At 44.0% G+C, this 19,997-nt stretch overlaps 1 protein-coding gene across 1 annotated transcript in view; it reads left to right on the top strand.

Annotated features, from left to right (window-relative positions):
* MYO9B (myosin IXB) overlaps positions 1–19,997 on the top strand; it is a 46,948-nt gene that overhangs the window by 11,357 nt on the left and 15,594 nt on the right. The window contains exons 4-18 of the mRNA XM_066566256.1: positions 7,542–7,636; positions 8,890–8,952; positions 9,075–9,174; positions 9,315–9,415; positions 9,673–9,802; positions 10,293–10,382; positions 10,625–10,741; positions 11,027–11,161; positions 13,001–13,122; positions 13,701–13,842; positions 14,076–14,271; positions 16,210–16,285; positions 17,806–17,916; positions 19,318–19,357; positions 19,817–19,939. Coding sequence (XP_066422353.1) covers positions 7,542–7,636; positions 8,890–8,952; positions 9,075–9,174; positions 9,315–9,415; positions 9,673–9,802; positions 10,293–10,382; positions 10,625–10,741; positions 11,027–11,161; positions 13,001–13,122; positions 13,701–13,842; positions 14,076–14,271; positions 16,210–16,285; positions 17,806–17,916; positions 19,318–19,357; positions 19,817–19,939 — 1,641 coding nt within the window. The remainder of the gene's footprint in view (positions 1–7,541; positions 7,637–8,889; positions 8,953–9,074; positions 9,175–9,314; positions 9,416–9,672; positions 9,803–10,292; positions 10,383–10,624; positions 10,742–11,026; positions 11,162–13,000; positions 13,123–13,700; positions 13,843–14,075; positions 14,272–16,209; positions 16,286–17,805; positions 17,917–19,317; positions 19,358–19,816; positions 19,940–19,997) is intronic.

Raw genomic sequence — 19,997 nt, 5'->3', positions numbered from 1 at the left:
GGGCAGAGCAGTCATGGGGCAGCTCTGGCACTTCCTGCCCCATCCCAGCTCCGGTCTGAGCTGTTTGAAAGGTTCCTTGGAGGGGAGCTCACAAGCAGAGACCACCTGCAGTAATTCTGATTATGTTTGGCCCTGCTTGCAGAGAAAAGGATCAGATCAGGATGAGGCTGCTCCCTGGACAGTGGTGCCTAAAGCTGAGCCTGGTGCTGGCCTCAGTTGCCTCTCCCATACAGGAATTGCTCTCACATCATGGTTTGTTGTTTTCTTCTTTGCTTTAATTGTATCTCCAGGCTAAGGGAGATCATCTCCAGTTTAAAACTGGTGGGAAGATAAATATAAGCTCTGTTTTAAGATACTCCTAATGTTTTCAACCTTTTCTAAATTTAGTAATTAAAATACAGTTCCCTGACTTGAACTTTGACTTCTTGTATTGACTAAGTTCAAGTAACTTATGATTGAAATCCTAAAAAGCAATTTACACTTGGCAACTGTTTGGGTCAAATTTGGAATAATCAAATTGGAGATCACCTGCAGTTTCTTTAAAACTGGTGGGAAGATAAATATAAGCTCTGGTTTAAGATACTCCTGATGTTTTCAACCTTTTCTAAATTTAGTAATTAAAATACAGTTCCCTGACTTGAACTTTGACTTCTTGTATTGACTAAGTTTAAGTTACTTATGATTGAAATCCTAAGAAGAAATTTACACTTGAGAGCTATTTGGTTCAAATTTGGAATAGTGAATCAAACCTTGGAGAACTATTATTTGGCTCAGATTGGCAATAATGAATCAAACCTTTGTTTATTTTATAGTCTCAAACAAGACAAACCTTTCCATACACATGAAGAAGTTTCCAATAAATTTACATTTTCCTTTCATCAGGGAAAAATGGCTTAAGTGCAAGTTTCAGCTATAAAATGCACAGCATGCTATCTAAGACTCTGAATTTATTTTGGAAACTTAAAGTTCACTTATTCTTCAAGGCAGTTCATTTAGTGAAGTGGCAGAAAATTGAGTTAGGGGATAGGAACATTTGGTGAGAGAACAGAGGGAATGGGAGCTTTGTTTTCTGGCAGCAGAGCTTCCTTTGGCTGCCTGTTGTTAAGTTGTAACCCTCAGTGTCCCCTGTTTATTACAGAATTTCAGTCACTTTTTGAGTTTCCTGAAAGCTCATTTCCCTCTGAAATGGGAGCTGAGAGGAGTTGGGACAGATGAAAATATTTGGGGTGTCATAATTCTTCATGTATTATTTTGGAAATCATTGCTTATTCCCATCTGGATGGGTTCTGGTTTCTCAATGATGCTGAACCAGTCTTTGGGAAGAATTAAAGCCAAATAAAATGGAAATTCCAACAGGAAGCAAAGAAGAATTATTATTGACAACACAATCAGGTGGGGGCAGATCAGATTTTCTACAACTCACCAGATTAAAAAGCTTCTAGAATTTAATCATAGCAAGTTTCATGCTTTAGAATTCTGTGCAGGAGAGCAGAGCAATTTGCTGCTGTTTCCCTCATCACAGGCCCACTGTGCTGGTGCCTTTGGGGTGAGATGGGCTGGGGCTCAGTGGAGCTTCAGCTCTGCTTTTCATTTCAATTTGCCAGCAAAGTGAGGGCTGGCCTAGCACAGAGACCAGGCAGAGTTCATTAATGAAGCAGGGATTTATTAAAAGGCCTCAATGGATGCACCTTGGGCAGCACAAGAGCCCAGCCAGGCCTGCACCCAAGATGAACCAAAATGGTCCCAAAATGCACAACAGGTCATGGGATCTCTCCCTTTGATCAGTTCTGCTCCATTTGCATCTTGCAGTTCATTGTCCAGTTCCAGCCCCAGCCCATGCAGTCCCATCCTTCTTGTTTTTCTCTCTCCAGCCCACGTTGTTTGTGCTCTTGGGCTGAGATTTGGATCATTTGTCCTTGGTCCCCAGCTGGAGCAGGAATTGTTTTGTCTCCCTGCTCTGTGCACAGAGCTCAGCATCCCCTCATGTGAACCCAGACCCACCCACTAAAGCAGCACAGAATCTGAAAAATAGAAAAACTCAAACCTGAGGCACCAAAAGCCTGAAAAATAGAAAAGCTCAAACCTGAGGCACCAAAAGCCTGAAAAATAGAAAAACTCAAACCTGAGGCACCAAAAGCCTGCAATGCCCCTTGTGGGTGCTGCCTGCTGTGTTCCAGGGCAAGTTTTGTTTTGAGGCCATGATCTGCATGGCTTTGCTTTAAGAATCCCAACCAGAGGAGGAATGGAAGTTCTTTTTCCATTTGCTTGCATGGTTTTTCTGGTAGAAATGTGATGTTGCACGCAACTCTTGGAGAAAAATCCCCTTATCCTTCATTCATCCTGCCAGGGGGATTGCTGGGGCTTCCCAGGACATCCCCCAGCAGCAGGAATTGCAGAATTCCCTGAATTTCCTGTTGCTGAGTGGATGCTTCACAGCATGGCTGGAAGGACACTTAAACCAAGTGAAGGGAAACCAAGCTCAGCTCTGAAGGAGACCTTTCCTGTGCCAGGCTGTGGGACTGGGCTCTCCCCTGGCCTCTGGCACGTTGGGTCTGTGTGCAGGGCTGGTTCTGCCATGGAGCTGAGTGCTTTACATCAAACTCCCAACAGCTTCTGCAGATTTTGGCTTTTCTTATGACACAAATGAGATTTTTGTTGTGTTCCTGAGGTACATGATGGGAGCATGTCTGTAGGGGTTGGGGTTTTGTTGTTGTTGTTTTTAACAAATAAAAGCAGAATTTGGTGATTTTCTGCATACTTTTATCTCTGTCCCTGTAGTAAGAGATTTAATTGTCAAGCTCAGCTCTGAAGGAGACCTTTCCTGTGCCAGGCTGTGCAGTTGGGCTCTCCCCTGTCCCTTGGCACGTTGGGTCTGTGTGCAGGGCTGGTTCTGCCATGCTTTACATCACACTCCCAACAGCTTCTCCAGATTTTGGCTTTTCTTATGAAACAATTCAATGAGATTTTTGTTGTGTTCCTGAGGTACATGATGGGAGCATGTGCATAGGGGTTGAGATTTTGTTTTTTCTTGGGTTTTTTTGTTTGTTTGGGTTTTTTTTTAAACAAATAAAAGCAGAATTTGGTGATTTTCTGCTTACTTTTAACTCTGTCCCTGTAGTAAGAGATGTAAGTGTCAAGCTCAGCTCTGAAGGAGACCTTTCCTGTGCCAGGCTGTGCAGTTGGGCTCTCCCCTGTCCCTTGGCACGTTGGGTCTGTGTGCAGGGCTGGTTCTGCCATGCTTTACATCACACTCCCAACAGCTTCTGCAGATTTTGGCTTTTCTTATGACACAAATGAGATTTTTGTTGTGTTCCTCAGGTACGTGCTGGGAGCATGTGCATAGGGGTTGGGGTTTTGGTTTTGGTTTTTTTGGGGTTTTTTTTTGTTTCTTTTTTGTTTCTGTTTTTGGGGTTTTTTTAACAAATAAAGGCAGAATTTGGTGATTTTCTGCTTACTTTTCTATCTCTCCCCGTTGTGAGAATTTTAAATGTCAGGCTCCAGTTCCTGCCTCTTGCATTCCAAGGTAAGAGGATGGCTTGAATGATTTCCTGCCTCCCAGAATAGGCTATCCCAGCTCTGATTCCTGCCACCATTGCTCTGCTATTTTTGTCTCACCCTGTTTGATTCAGCTGCTGTTGTGCATTGCAGTGATTTAGTTGGAGTTTTTTGGTTTTGTCTTCTCATGGACTCGCAAGGGAAAACAGTCAATGGGTTTTCTTATATAAAGGATTAATTATCTTTAGCTGAAATTTTCTTGTGAATTTATTTTGTACTCTTCAAAGTATTTTGAAGAATGTGGTAACAGTCATTAAAATTAAATGTTACCAAAAATAAAAAATAAAAACCCACCCAGAATGTTTCCTGACTTGGGATGTTCTTTAAAAAGTTGTAGATGTTAAAGGCTCTTCTGAGGAAATGGGTACATGAAAACTTTCCTAAAAACTGTTAATATTAGATCAGCTTTGAAGAATTTGCTGTGTGCTTTGACTAAATACCAGACACATGAGATCATAAGAGCCTTTAGTTTTAAACTGTATTCATTGCTTACATGAGTAATCACTAAGAAAAGTTTTTCAGGAAGCCTGAGTTATGGGATTTCTTAACTCTATAAAGCCAAAAATATTTATAAATAAAAAAGAATGCTGCAAATTTAGCTGTACTGTGATTTGGCTTCTTGGACAGAACTGCTGAGCTGATAGTTCACTGGTGGCTCAAGCTGGGAAACTTTATAAAAATGTTTTCTGGGATCATTTTGCAAGTCCATTACTCTGCAGCCTGGCAAAGTTGACTGCAGCAGATTTCCCAAAGGCCAGGATGGGAGGTTGGAAGGTGTTGAGCAGGGAGCAGGAGCTGAGCCACTGTCCTGGAGAGGAAGAGGAGTTTGGGTTCCTGACAATTCCCTGTGCTGGTGTCACCTGGCTTTAATGCACCTATTGATGTGCACATGGATGCAAAATGGGCTCTAAAAAAGGGAAACCTGGTGAGACATTGCTGGATAAATGCTGCAAAGAGATGTTAGTGGCTGGGCAGTGCTTGCTTTGAGCACTCTGAGTGGGGATGCTGTTGGCACTGTGAGATGTGTGCTGTGCTGTGGAAAACCCAGAGCTGGAGCTCAGCCTCAGCCCTCTGTGAGCCCTTCTGGATCCAAATCCTCTCCTTCAGCCTCTGTGAGCCCTTCTGGATGCAAATCCTCTCCTTCAGCTCTCTGTGAGCCCTTCTGGATCCAAATCCTCTCCTTCAGCTCTCTGTGAGCCCTTCTGGATCCAAATCCTCTCCTTCAGCCCTCTCTGGATCCAAATCCTCTCCTTCAGCCTCTGTGAGCCCTTCTGGATCCAAATCCTCTCCTTCAGCCTCTGTGAGCCCTTCTGGATCCAAATCCTCTCCTTCAGCCCTCTGTGAGCCCTTCTGGATGCAAATCCTCTCCTTCAGCCCTCTCTGGATCCAAATCCTCTCCTTCAGCCCTCTGTGAGCCCTTCTGGATGCAAATCCTCTCCTTCAGCCTCTGTGAGCCCTTCTGGATCCAAATCCTCTCCTTCAGCCCTCTCTGGATCCAAATCCTCTCCTTCAGCCCTCTGTGAGCCCTTCTGGATGCAAATCCTCTCCTTCAGCCCTCTCTGGATGCAAATCCTCTCCTTCAGCCTCTGTGAGCCCTTCTGGATGCAAATCCTCTCCTTTCAGCCCTCTCTGGATCCAAATCCTCTCCTTCAGCCCTCTGTGAGCCCTTCTGGATCCAAATCCTTTCCTTCAGCCCTCTCTGGATCCAAATCCTCTCCCTTCAGCCTCTGTGAGCCCTTCTGGATCCAAATCCTCTCCCTTTTAACCCTGTTGGTTTTTCTGGAGTTGCAGCACAGTTACTCTGCACAGGAAAAGCTCCTTGGGCTTCTCCCTTTAGGTCAGGAATATCAGCTGTTGGAGAATTATGGGCATTCTCCCAGTGTATAGGGAGTTTTTCAGATCCTCTGAATGCAGATAGTGGGAGAGTTTGGAGAATCTGGTCTGGAATTAAATTTTGGTCTGGCCCAAAAGTTCTACTGCAGCACTGCTGAAAGCCTTAAGGTACTTTGGGAAAAAAACCAAACCAAAACCAGGAGAGAAGGGAAGATTTTCAATGTACAGATAATGCTAATGCCAGTGTTTTCCATGGAATTAGCCCTGTTTGGATGTGCACACCATGGCTGGGTGCACACATGTGGGAAATGGGTTTGTAGAAAAAGATGTCTTGTCCCAGTTAGGAGTTTAAGATAAAAGTTTTTAATAGAAGCCACAACAATTCCTACCACTCTGAAGTTATCATAAAAACCAATCAGGCCATTTAAATAAATCAGTAACCTCTTGAACAGAAAAAATTGAGTACTCTCAAAAAATTACCCCTCATAAATCCTAATACATCTTTCATAATTCTATTTCTCCAAAATATGTAATCTTTTTTTACAAACCATCCTTTAAAACTTATTTCTATTTCTCTCAACAATAGAAATTTCTCTCTATTTCCATTCTCTCTCAACAATACATCCTTATGATCAAAATCAAAAATCAGCCTTTCTCATCTCACCGTTTCCCCACAGATACTACCTAAAGCTCCTCTCAAGTTTTCTTTTTTTGCTTTTTTGCTTTTTTTACAAATGCGCGGAGCTCTGAGCTGGGTGCAGGGCACCGGCATCCGCCGCGCTCCGGATGTGGCAGGGAGGGTGAACGTGTCTGTGTGTCTGTCTGTCTGTGTGTGTGTGTGTGTGTGTGGAGGAGGAGATTGCAAAGCTCTCTGCAATCATTTCACACATCGTTTCACAAGGCTGCTGTGCTAGGGAGGAGGATTTCCTCATGCAGGCCTTCATAGCTTGGAGCTTGCAGAGGAAATATCTGTGGCAGGAGATGCTGGGATAGCCCACCCTGAGCAGCCATTGCATTTTGGGGAGGTTTCCTTCTCGGGGGTCACAGGCTTCCCTTCCCCTTGGAGCACATGGCTGAGAGTTGATAAAGACATTCCCATGGGCATTTCACATGGAAGAAGTTTCCTTTGTAATGAAGTGTGGCTCATGCAGAGGATTTTGTGTTTTGTGTGTATGAGCAGCTGTCAGAGGACTCATGATCTGATAGGAGAATTAGAAATGCACAGTTAAGATTTGTGCCATATCTATGTTTTCTTTCCTAGCAGCTCCTCATAAAACTCCATTTTTCAGTCTTGTGCAGCCCAATGAGTTGTTCTGTAAACCAAAATTTTTCTGTTTGTCCTTTTTGTGTATATTTGAATCCATGACTTTGAAAATTCCTGGGCTAACTTTATAAATGAGATATTAATGTTCTGTCTCTCTTGAAGAAAAGTTGTGTTTCATGTGAATTCTTTTCCATGGCAGCAATACATGGGGGAATAGGATGTGGTTTGTGCCTTTTGTATGGAAGAGGTGATTTCATGGTGGTTCTGCTGAATGTCTTCTCTGAGGTCCCAATTTTTTGTTACTGCTTGAGGCTGCTTTGCACTCTCTACCTGTGGTTACCTGTGGTCCTTTTCCTGTTTTTTTTTGAATACACAACTTTGAAATTCCTGGGCTAACTTTATAAATGAGATATTAATGTTCTGTCTCTCTTGAAGAAAAGCTGTGTTTCATGTGATTTTTTTTTTCCTAGTAGCAATACATGGGGGAATGGTTGTGCTTTGTGACTTTTGTGTGGAAGGGGTGATTTCATGGTGGTTCTGCTGAATGTCTTCTCTGAGGTCCCAATTGTTATTGCTTGAGGCTGATTTGCACTCTCTACCTGTCCTGTGCTCCTGAAAATATCTAAAAGTTTTGTGAAAATATCTAAAAGTGTTATTCCCTTCCCTCAGTCCCACCAATATTACTGCAGGGGTGAAATAACAACCACATACAGTCCTGTGAGGAATTTCCTAGGCTGCCTTTTTGCTCTTTTTGTGCTGCAATTCCCCCAATATTCTGATTTATTCTGGAAGCCAACAGGAATCTGAACAATGAACAGAAGAGCTTGGGAAGCTGTGCATTGACATATTCAGTTTTGATTGAAAATGAACTCATTTTGCTTTATTGCAGGCATTTGGAAATGCAAAAACAGCACATAACAATAACTCCAGTCGTTTTGGGAAGTTCATTCAAGTCAACTATTTAGAGAATGGGATTGTCAGGGGGTAAGTACAGGGTGAGCTGGTTCTGGGGGTGGTCTCTGGGCTCTTAGGAACTGGGAAGCCTCTGTTGGACATTAAATGCTGCCTTGATGCAGCTCTGCTCATGTGAAAATTACCTGGTGCTGTGGAGCTGAAAATTCTCTACAGTGAGCTGTGTGGAATTGTCAGGTGATGCTCAATATTCTGACTTTGAATATTCTGACTTTGCTGCACAGCTTCCTCATTACTTTGTTAAGGATCTGCTGCTGGATCTTTACCTTCATGGTAAATGAACGTTTTTGCATAACACCCCCTGCCCTCTCTGTTTTGCATTGAAAAACAGAAGATCTGAATTTTTAAGAGGAGTGGAGAGAAGTGAAATAGATTTGAGGAAGCCGTTTTAAAGAAACAGTTTAAACATCAGCTAGAGAGATAAAGAAAGATATAAAATGACTTAAACAAATGTGTTTGTATCTGAAGGTCTTAAAACATGAGCTATTTAATGCCTACATTTGCTGGTTCTGAGTTCATGAGCAATCCCTGACCTTGATGCTCCAATGTTTCTTTTATTTGCATTTCTTCTCATTTGCAGTAACTTGAGTGACTGGGAACTCTGTGCCACATGTGCCTTGAGTGTTATTCTGAATAAATTTAACATATTTTCAGACCCAGTCACACTAGCTCAGGAGATTGGTACAATTTGAATTCACTTGTTTTGTCTTCAGCCTGAGGAAAAGATGCTCAGATTTTGTCCTCAGTCATTGTGTGCCCCTTGTCAAGGAATTCTTGTTCAGGTTACTTTGTCCCCCTGTAGGGATTTGCTGGCTGCCTTCATCCTGGGCTGGTGTCTCTACTGACATAAAAATCCAGCAGATTTATTGGCATGAGAATCAGGCAGATACCTGGGATATTTCTGGGGTTTTGCTTTGGCTTGCCTTGTCAGATGAGTGTTCATCTTTCAGGATAACACACTGGTACCACTCTGTGGGTCTTGTTTCTCATGGCAATTTTCATCAGCACTTGCCTTGCCTGTTTTAAGTTATCTGCACTAAACCCAAGCACTGCAGAGAGGTGTTCCTTGGGTATTTCTTTGTTCCAGTCACAATCTAGAGTGTGCTGAAATTCTTGGTTTAGATTTAAAGTGGTGTCTGAGCTCTTCTCTTGCACATTTTAGTGCAGATCTCAGTATTTGAGCTCTCTTGGCAGTTGCTGTCTGATATTTTCTGAGGTCTTTTCTTTTTGCCCTCATCCTTATTTCATTTTCTGTGGCTCCTTAGGGCTGTGGTTGAAAAATACCTGCTTGAAAAATCTCGTCTGGTTTCTCAAGAAAAAGATGAAAGGTAAGCGAGAAATAGTTTCCCAAGAGAGTTAAAATCAATTCAGCAGATTAAGAGCATTTGAATTATACAGAATAAAAGAAAATCCACTATATTTTCATGAGAGAGATGCATTGACTTTGCAGGAACTACCATGTGTTTTATTATTTGCTACTTGGAGTCAATGAGGAAGAGCGTAAAGAATTTCACCTCAAGCAACCTGAAGATTATTTCTACCTCAACCAGGTAACCTGTGATTCACCAGTGCATTGATGAGGGTTGTCTGTGTGTTGGTCAAAGATGAAAGGAAGGAAAATAGATTATGCTGGGCTTTTTGTGATGTTTGGATTTCACTCTTTGTCTTTTTTTTGGATTTCTCTTTGCAGCATAACTTGAAAATTGAAGATGGAGAAGATCTCCGACATGAATTTGAGAGATTAAAACAAGCCATGGAGATGGTTGGCTTCCTGTCAGCAACAAAGAAACAGTAAGAGCAATTCTGGTAGCTTTTGTTACTGGCATTGATTGTTCATGGCTTGCAATGAGCAGTTTGCTTTTGTTGCTGTTGTTGTTCACGGGTTATTGCAATGAGCAGTTGGGATCAAAGTAGTTCTGTAGGGAATGAGGAGAGCTGGGTGTTTGAGAGCTCACAGGCTCATTCTTGAGGCAGAATTAGATCTGCTAACCTGTCATAATGAACTGTCTTAAGAAAAATTCTGACATAATTCAATTTTTCTCCCTCAGGATCTTTTCAATCCTTTCAGCTATTCTGTATTTGGGCAATGTCACCTACAAGAAGAAAGCCACAGGTCGGGATGAAGGCTTGGATGTGGGACCTCCTGAAGTGTTGGACATTCTTTCCCAGCTGTTGAAAGTAGAGTATTTCTCTTTAGCATTAATTAATTAATGCTACTAATGCTAATTCTCTTTAGCATTAATGTGTGATACACCTGTTTGTCATGTCCTACCTCAGCATTTCACTCAGATATCTCAATTGCTGTATCTAAATCTCCTTTGTGATCCATGAAATTGATTTTGTGGGAGGGGAACATGAAATTAGTGAGATTATTGGGGTTAGAGATGGAATATAAGTTACAGCATGGAAACAGAATCTGTTGACTCACAATCACAGAGATGAGCAAGAACAGATTCAGTGTAGGTGTGTTCTTTGCCACCACAGGGAAACATCTGAATGAATGTAAACAGGATAATTTAAACAACTTGTAGGACTTGTAAAGCTACTGATGGATGATAAATGTGGCTGTGGTCAAAGAGATTCTCTGGAGAAGTTGCATGTCCACTGCTGCAGGCAAATCCCTTGTTCAGGATGGTGACAGCAGCTCTTGTTCTCTCTTCTTTTGAAGGTTAAACGTGAAATCCTGGTAGAAGTGCTAACAAAAAGAAAAACTGTGACTGCTAATGATAAGCTTATTTTGCCATATAGTCTCAATGAGGTGAGTAAAAAAGCACTTGTAGATGATTTTAAATAACTGGAGCTTGCTTGTTTGGATTAAAAAAGCTTTTATGGTACACTTTCACATTTTGTGAGGGATGGTTGGAAAGTTAGAAGTTTGAATTAAAGGCAAATTGTGGTTTTATTTATCTCTGCTGGAGAGAGATAAATAACCTGTGGGTGACACTGGTTTGAAAATGATTCTTTTTTTAAACAAAGTCCTGAAAATTGTTTGATCTGCAGGCAATAACAGCTCGTGATTCCATGGCCAAGTCCTTGTACAGTGCCCTGTTTGATTGGATTGTTCTGAGAATCAATCATGCTCTCCTCAACAAGAAGGACATGGAGGAATCTGTTACAGTGAGTCCCTCACAAAACCAAGTCTTTGCAGGCAGTTGTGTGTTGGAGCTAACAGCCAATCCTAGAGATGATAAACTGTGATATCTGGGATAAAGTTTTGATACTTCTCAAGCTCGTGGTAAATTTCCTGGTAATATTTAATCATCTCTGTTTTCACAGTAGACAGAACTATTAAATATTTAAAATCTTTCAGCACAGGCTGCAATACTTTCTGGGCTGTTTATCTCTTGGGGGTTAAGGCACTGTGTGACAGATTGGTAACTGGATTTCCACCTCTTCTTTTAGTGTCTGTCCATTGGTGTACTTGATATTTTTGGATTTGAAGATTTTGAAACCAACAGTTTTGAGCAGTTCTGTATCAATTATGCAAATGAGCAACTTCAGTATTATTTCAATCAGCACATTTTCAAATTGGAGCAGGTAAGAAACAAGAGTGGCTGAAGTGAAACCTGTTTTTATCAAGTCTTTGTGTATTATGCAAACTTAGCCTTTACTCTGCAGAACCCCATGGCATAATTGCTTGAATATTTCTGAAAGTCTTTATTTTTAAAATTTCTTCTTTCACTGCTGCTTGTTCTTGTACTAATGGGGCCTTTCTTCAGAGGGCTGGCACCAAGTTTCTGCTTGACTGCAAAAACTCAAGATAACATTCAGGTGATCCCAGACAGAAGTCAGCTAAAACTGTGAACTTTGGTATTGCAAGTCTGTAGGTGAGGGATTGGATTTGGGTGTTTTTGTTTAAATGGTTGGGAAACAGCTTCTCTTGTTTTTAGCAGTCTGTAAGTATTTAATAACCAGACTTTGCTGCTTCTCCCACCCAACTGCATTTAGGGGGCACAGCTGTGATCCTGGCAGTGCTCATGGAGTCCTGCTGGTACTGGCATGTGAGGATTGCCTGGTTTGCAGGTGGTGTCACCTGCCAGAGCACTGAGTGCTGCAGGAGCCAGCAGATCCTGGCCTGGATTGGGTTTTGGAGGGTTTTTTTTGCTCCAGATTTGTTTTTTTTCTGCTTTGTGCAGAAGTGAGGTTCTCAGGTCACTGCTGAAAGGACTCATTCTCTAGTATGTGGTACTCTGTCAACAACTTTAGGCAAGCATTTTCAAGAAAATAAAATTACCTAACATCCAAACTTTGTGTGTAAACATGATGTTGAGGTCCCTGTTTTGTAACTTAGGACAGAATTGGTTATCCGGGCTGGCCAGAGTAAATAGTTACATTGTCTTCTTTTTTTTTTCTAATGCCATTTTTCCAAATAAGCCTAATCCTTGAATGACCCATTTCCTGTATCTCTTGCAGCCTGAGGGCCCTCAGGGAGATCTCTATATCTTTTTAAATAAAGGCTTTTTTGTCTCTGGAAAATGGCATTTCAGTTCTGTAACACGGTGTGCACTGTGCTGGGCAGACTGAATTCCACCTACTTAAAAATAATGCATTTATCATCATCATCATCATCTAGGACATGAGAGATGCTCTTTGTCCTTTGTTAAACATAAAACTTATTTAATTTTCTGTGTGATTCTTATTTTTACTTTATAATTTTTTTTTTTTACTTTTTAACCTTATCATTAGCTTTTTCCTGTGGGTATTTACAGCATTAAGAAAATCTGGTCTTTTGCTTCTGTATCTTAGAGGGAAGATTGTCTTGTCAAGCATTTGAGGCATGGTCACTTCAGCAGGAGAGCTTCATGTTCTCTTGTCAGGGAGCTCCAAATGTTCTGAGCCTAAGCAATATCCATTGCTTCCTGAGGGAAGTTCTGGGGCTGATGTTGTGTAGGCCTGAACTGCCTCTTTTGAAACTTCTGTTATTTTCTCTGACTGTGCAATATGAAAATTCTGGAACTTGATATTTAACTACTCTCATTTCCCATATTACAAACACTATGGAAGAGCAAATAAACTCCAACTCCTCTATGTGTGCCCAGTTTTGCTGGGGTGCTGAGGATGCAATGTCTGGCTCCAGGGTCCTAGGCTGCTGATTGCTGGGAAGGCAGAGCACAGCAGAATATTCCTTTCACAGCTTTGGTTTTGAAATAGTTTCACTCCAAACAGACCCTGCTGAGTGACGTACTGAGGACCTTTGATCTGTGCCACTGTGCCTGTTCTTCTTATTTATAAATTCTCCTTGTTTTTGTCTCTGCTGCCTAAACTAACAAACTCCACTTGCTGTGGCTGTCCAAGGCTGTGTTTTAAGCACTTAAACCACAGGACATCAAAGGTCAGGGCACTGTACTGACAAAGGAATTTTCTTGAGCCACACAGGAGGAATATAAGAGTGAAGGGATCACTTGGCACAATATTGACTATACTGATAATGTGGCCTGCATTCACTTAATCAGCAAGAAGCCCACTGGCCTCTTCTATCTTCTGGATGAAGAAAGCAAGTAAGCAACAAACATCTGCAAAAACATGTGGCAGGGAGGAGGGAAGGACTGTGGAAGGGAACAGAAATACAGCACTGCAAAAAGGAGGGGAATGTTGTGGGAAGCAAAGGGTTATTTATGACTGATTTACACTGGAGTTTGCTTCTAATGACTCCAGTATGGTGGTAAAATACACTGATGCTAAAACTGAACTTTGGCTTATGCAAACTTAGGAACTTCCATGTTTGTGGTTTACCATGGAACTGCAGTTAAAGTAAAATGCATGTCTGCAAGTCTTTGGAGCATTAAGTAGCAAGTGTGGTAAATAGTTAATGTGGAGCAAACTAAATTTGGCTGGTGAAGTGGGAGGAAACACTGAAGTACACTTGAAACCTCAGAATATTCTGCTGTGTGTGGAGCTGCTTGGTTTGGGTCCAGAAACTGAGCCCACCTTTAAAATTCAAAGCAGGTGGAGAGATCTTGGACAATTTAACACTTTCCACAAGCAACAATAGGTGCACATTCTAATAAACATACCTATTCTAATAAACATACCTGTATTTGAGAAATAGCTGACCTCTTCTGTCTTGTATTCCCAGTTTTCCACATGCCACCAACCAAACTCTGCTGGCAAAATTCAAACAGCAGCACGAGGAGAACAAGTTTTTTGTTGGAACCCCAGTGATGGAGCCTGCTTTTATCATTCGCCACTTTGCTGGCAAAGTGAAATACCAGATCAAGGTACGTGGTGGGTCTGATGGGCACAAAAAGAATTTCCTTGTCTTTCTGGGAGTTTTTTGTCAGGATGTAGAAAATTTGGGAATGGGCTGGATCAGAAGGGTTCTCAGAAGTACTTTGGGTTTGTTTTTTGGGGGGTGGTGGTGGTGAGTGGATGGTAACGCTGGCTGTTATTCTGAATAAACAAACCAGGGAGCTCCTGTGAGATGTTGTGGTTCACTGTGCCTGTTCTGCAGGATTTCAGGGAGAAGAACATGGATTACATGAGGCCCGACATCGTGGCTCTGCTGCGCAGCAGCGACAGCGCCTTCGTGCGGGAGCTGATCGGGATGGACCCCGTGGCCGTGTTCCGCTGGGCCGTGCTGCGCGCCGCCGTCCGCGCCGTGGCCGTGTTCAACCAGGCCGGCAGGGACAGGGCACAGAAAACTGCAGGTGGGCATGGGGAAGGGAGGGGCGGGACGGGGATGGACCGGGGAACAGGAGGGATGGACCGGGGAACAGGAGGGATGGACCGGGGAAGGGCAGGGATGGAACGGGGAACAGGAGGGATGGACCGGGGAACAGGAGGGATGGACCGGGGAACAGGAGGGATGGACCGGGGAAGGGCAGGGATGGACCGGGGGAGGGCAGGGATGGAACGGGGAACAGGAGGGATGGAACAGGAGGGATGGACCGGGGAAGGGCAGGGATGGACCGGGGAACAGGAGGGATGGACCGGGGAAGGGCAGGGATGGACCGGGGGAGGGCAGGGATGGACCGGGGGAGGGCAGGGATGGACCGGGGGAGGGCAGGGATGGACCGGGGGAGGGCAGGGATGGAACGGGGAACAGGAGGGATGGAACAGGAGGGATGGACCGGGGAAGGGCAGGGATGGACCGGGGGAGGGCAGGGATGGAACGGGGAACAGGAGGGATGGACCGGGGAAGGGCAGGGATGGACCGGGGAAGGGCAGGGATGGACCGGGGATGGACCGAGGAGGGCAGGGATGGACCGGGGAACGGCAGGGATGGAACAGGGAACGGCAGGTGGGGCTGGGGAAGGGGAGGGGTGGAACAGGGATGGACCAGGGAAGGGCAGGTGGGGCTTGGGGAAGGGCAGGGATGGAACAGGGATGGACCGGGGAACGGCAGGTGGGGCTGGGGAAGGGGAGGGGCGGGATGGGAAGAGGCAGGGATGGACCGGGAAAGGGCAGGGATGGAACAGGGAATGGCAGGGATGGAACAGGAAACGGCAGGTGGGGTTAGGGAGCAGCAGGGATGGACCAGGGAGTGGCAGGTAGGGTTAGGGAAGGGTAGGGATAGACCAGGGAAGGGGAAGTGGGGCTGGGGAATGGGAGGGGTGGACCTAGGAAGGGCAAGGATGGACCAGGGAACAGCAGGTGGGGCCGGGGAAGGGCAGGGATGGACCAGAAAATGGCAGGGATGGAATAGGAGACAGCAAGTGAGGTTGGGGAAGGGCAGGGATGGACCAGGGAAGGACAGGTGTGGAATGGCGAAGGGCAGGGATGGACCAGGGAATGGCAGGGATGGAATAGGAGACAGCAGGTGGGGTTGGAGAAGGGGAGGGATGGACCAGGATACGGGAGGGGTGGACTGGGGAAGGGCAGGGATGGACCAGGGAGTGGTAGGGATGGACCAGGAAATGGCAGGTGGGGCCGGGGAAGGGCAGGGATGGAATGGGAAATGGCAGGGATGGAATGGGAAATGGCAGGGATGGAATGGGAAATGGCAGGTAGAGCACTGGAAAGTGCAGGTACAGAATGGGAAGGTGCAGGTGGGGCTGGGAAACTGCAGGGAGGGCTGAGAGAGTGCAGATATGGCACAGAAAACTGCTCTGAAAATGCTTGGTACTCTACAATTGCTCTGCTGGCAAAGGAGTTTGTGGCAAAATCTCATCAGCCAGCCACCATCTTTGGTGCTGAAGACAAACTGAGTGTGGAAATGGTTTAATGTTAATAATGGAGGAGATTGTCACTGCTCTTACCCGAGGTCATTCAGCTTTCCTCCTCTGCTCAGTGCAGCATTTCCTGCAGGCTGGGACAGACTTGAAGGCCTGTTTGTGAAAATTGGGAGTGGTAGTTCTGGTGTTCTTATCTTATCTGGTATTCTCATTTTATCACTAGTTTTGATCTTCTTAGACCTCTGTGAAGTATCAAATGAGTATTCAGGGTTAATAACTAAATTTGAGCAGCTGCAGCTTCTGTCTGGCAGATGGGAGTTGGAACAGCAAAGCACTGTAGCTTGGTAAAGGACTGGATAAGAAGCCCTGGCCCTCGGATAGATACTGTACTTGCTAAAGTTGGTATTTTGGGGGTTTTTTTGCCTCCTCATATCTTTGTCAAAATGCAGTTTTTTGGTTATTTCCTAACAGGAGTGGTACGTCAAGGACCCAGAGTTCCCCTGGGAGAACTCCAGAGATCCAACACGCCGGTAGAAAAAGTTTATCGGTGAGAAACACATCCTTAACCCCTACAGGGAACAGCTGAATTGCTGAGCTGCATTTCCAGAGATCTGATCTCAACTAGATCTTTGCACAAGGAAAGCAAGCTTTATTTCTTCTGTCTTGTTTTCTTTAGCCTTTTTAATACCATCAAAACAACACTTTAGCTTATTTTATGTGAGACCCAATGCCACCACATGTTGGGGACGGCCTCAGTTCCATTTCCCGCTGGGTTTTTGAGATCTCTGTGGTTGCTGTGTGCAGCTTTTAGCTTTGTGTGCTCCTCTGCAGCCAGTCTGGGTCACTGAAGGGGGCAGAGGCAGGGCCATTCTTTCAGAACTGTATCTCTGTAGGGAGATTTGCCTTTCCATGGATATTTAGGCTTTGTACATGTTCCTTTTGCAGCCTCTCAGTGCTCGATTTCTCATTTGATTGTTCTGAGGATTTCGATATAAATGCTTTTCAAGACATCATTTCTTTTTGTGAGAACAAGAAGTAAGTAGCAAAAGGCCTGAACTCCCAGGCCAGGGAGGCACATTTCCAGGACACAGTGACTTTCTCAGTGTGCTCTGAGAACAGGGTGACAGGGAAGCCATGGAGCACTTAAAGTAGTGACTTCATGCTGCTTCCTAATTACTGCATCCTGGACAGCCTCTGTCACTTGGGGAAACAAAGAACTAAATATCCAATTTGTGTGAAAGGATTGGGCACAGCTTACCAGATCTGTTTCCTTGGGATATCTTAAATATTCAGGAAAGTTCAGAGGTACCCAGGGAAGCCACAACCCTGTGTAGTAATGCTGCTGCCTCTGCGAGCAGCTCAGAATGGGGAGAGCACCTAAGAGTCAGAAGTGATTCTTACACTTCTGTTATTTTTGGTTTGTGCCTCTCTGGAGAGTAAAGAAGGTAAGTTCTGTGCCAGGACACAGCACTTCACAAGAGCACAGTGCATGCTTGAAGAATGGAACATGCCATCAATTAAGGACCATCCCAGGCTTACTTTAAAAAGCTAAACGTGAATAAGTTTGAAATGGAAATAAAACCCAAAATTTCTTCAAGTATCCCTCTAACAGTTTGTTTATAACTTACTTTTCTGATGTAAGTCAGTTTAAGTAGCCTCATTTTAGTAGTCAAATCTCTCTATAAAAATGTTTACTCTTGGTTATAAAGAAGCTTATATCTACCTGAAAAGGTTCCTTGGCTCAACCAGAAGGGTTCCCTGCCCATTAAGTGCATTTTGCTAAATTTCCCTCCATTTTCTGAATTGATGGCTCAAGAATTTACATTAGAAGGTAGAATCAGAGAGTAAGTTGAGACTTCGCAAATTAAATTTTAGAGCACTGATGGAGTAGAAAATGCTGCCTTGTCATCAAAATCATGTTTAGTAAAAAGTAGCCTGGGATTGACCTGCTGCATTTTGGAGCACACTTGGTGATGGAACCTTTTGGGGTTTTAACTCCTTTTTTCCCCCTCTCTCACGGCTGTGTATCTCTGTTTGCCACCTGTGTTTTGCTGTGGATCATTTTAGAGACATGCATGAACAAATCATCGCCAGTATTAAAGGACTGCCCTGGCAGGGTGATGATCCCTGTGAGCTGCTCCGGTCCCTCAGTCAGCTTCAACACCGCTCCCACCTCCTGTGAGTGCTCTGGCCATTGCTTTGGAAGTGCAACAAGAACCAGGCAGTTACTCCAGTCCCTAAAAATGATGCTTGTCCCAAATTTGTCTTTTGAAAAACGCTAAACAAGACAATTAAAAAGAAAACATCCCTTCTGCAAACAGGCTGTAGAGAGCCTTGTTCCTTCATTGCATTAGCTGAAAGTTAAACCTATTTCTCGTGTGAATTTGCTTTAAAAGCTCCAAGTATCTAATACGAGCTTGTTGTTGCAAAATAGTCAATAGTGAGATCTCCCACAAGGTGTGACAAATGTTTCCTGAAATTCAGGGTGCTGGTGCTGGATACATTCCTGGGTTTAGAGGCTTTACATCTGCACTTCTGTGCATGTGTAAGAAATTAATCTCTGCTCTGCTGTATAATAAGTAAATGTAAACTGGGTGGCTCAGAGCAGAAACCTGCCCTATATCACAGACTTGATATGCTTAGAACCAGCAGGATGTGAACTGCAGCCTTCTTTCTGAGAGCTTCCACTTCTTCATCTTCAGAGTGTGGCTGAGAGCTGTGCCTGAGGTGTGTGTGTCCTGCTGCCCTGAGCTGTGTGTCCTGCTGCCCTGAGCTGTGTGTCCTGCTGCCCTGAGCTGTGTGTCCTGCTGCCCTGAGCTGTGTGTCCTGCTGCCCTGAGCTGTGTGTCCTGCTGCCCTGAGCTGTGTGTCCTGCTGCCCTGAGCTGTGTGTCCTGCTGCCCTGAGCTGTGTGTCCTGCTGCCCTGAGCTGTGTGTCCTGCTGCCCTGAGCTGTGTGTCCTGCTGCCCTGAGCTGTGTGTCCTGCTGCCCTGAGCTGTGTGTCCTGCTGCCCTGAGCTGTGTGTCCTGCTCACCTGCAGTGTGTGTCCTGCTCACCTGAGGTGTGTGTCCTCCTCATCTGACCTGTGTGTCCTGCTCAGAGATCTCAGAGTTCCTGGTGCTGGGACATCCATTGTCCTCCTGGGCAGTGTTGGGTGCTTTCACAGTTTCTTGTGCCAGCAGCTGTAACTTCTGAATTGAGTATTTAATTTCCCAGACCTTGTGTTACAATGACTTTAATGACCATACAGTTGCTAAAGAGAATAACTCACTCTAGAGTAACCTGTCCAACAATGCAGTTTTGAATAGCTTTAACTTCAGAGGTAATGTTTCACTTTTGAAAGCTTCCAATACCTACAGAGTTTATTTAAGAAAAATAAATTGTTCTTGTTGCAGAGCAGTTTGCATTTCTTGCATTGATCACTTGTAAGAGTCATGCATGAACACACCCTGGTGCTGTTGTGCTCATTTTCTTTTGTCCTTTACCTTGCCTCATAAATTGCACCAATTTATGGCTTGCTGAAATAATCAAAAATCGTGTGCAATTTTTTTTTTCTTAAATTATCTTTAATATTTTCACAGGAAAAGTAAAGGTGTCAAGCAAAAGCAGATCATTCCCAAGGTAATCAGAAAATTTAGATTTCTCTTGGGTATGGGCTTTTTTGCATTGTGAATTTCATTTTAATTGACAGAACTCACTTCAGTACTGTTTTCTAGTGTAGGAAAGTTGTGTTATTTATCCTGACAAGCTAAAAAATAGATGAATGTTCTCTTTAATAAGAATTGCTTAATTAGACAGATATGAAGATGCCATAAATGCATAAAATCACTTCCAAGTCAGGGAAGCAAATGCAATGATTATGTGATTCCCCTTGTTCACCTTACACTCTTGGGACAGGGCAGTGAAACAGTTTCACTCCTAAGAAATGTTTTGGCCCAAAATAGAAATAATAATGAAATGTAACATACCATTCAATGTGGAACTCTGGGTGGCTGGTTTCATTCTGACTCATTTCAGAGAAAATATTTCCCTTTTAGTTGAAAGACTTGCACTTTGTTGATTATAAAAACTTTTTTGTAGAACTTGCTGGATTCCAAATCTCTGAAGCTTATCATGAGCATGACTCTGCATGACCGGACTACAAAATCCCTTTTGCACTTGCACAAGAAGAAGAAACCCCCCAGCATAAGTGCCCAGTTCCAGGTAGGTGACAAACCTCAGGGAACAGCCCCTCCTGGGCTGATCTGGGCTGGTCTTGCTT

The sequence above is a fragment of the Molothrus aeneus genome, chromosome 27, assembly GCF_037042795.1.
Source record: "Molothrus aeneus isolate 106 chromosome 27, BPBGC_Maene_1.0, whole genome shotgun sequence".
In the NCBI taxonomy this organism is placed as follows: Eukaryota; Metazoa; Chordata; class Aves; order Passeriformes; family Icteridae; genus Molothrus; species Molothrus aeneus.
The sequence above is the reverse complement of the archived record's forward strand: the minus strand, read 5'-3'. Positions and strand labels throughout refer to the sequence as shown.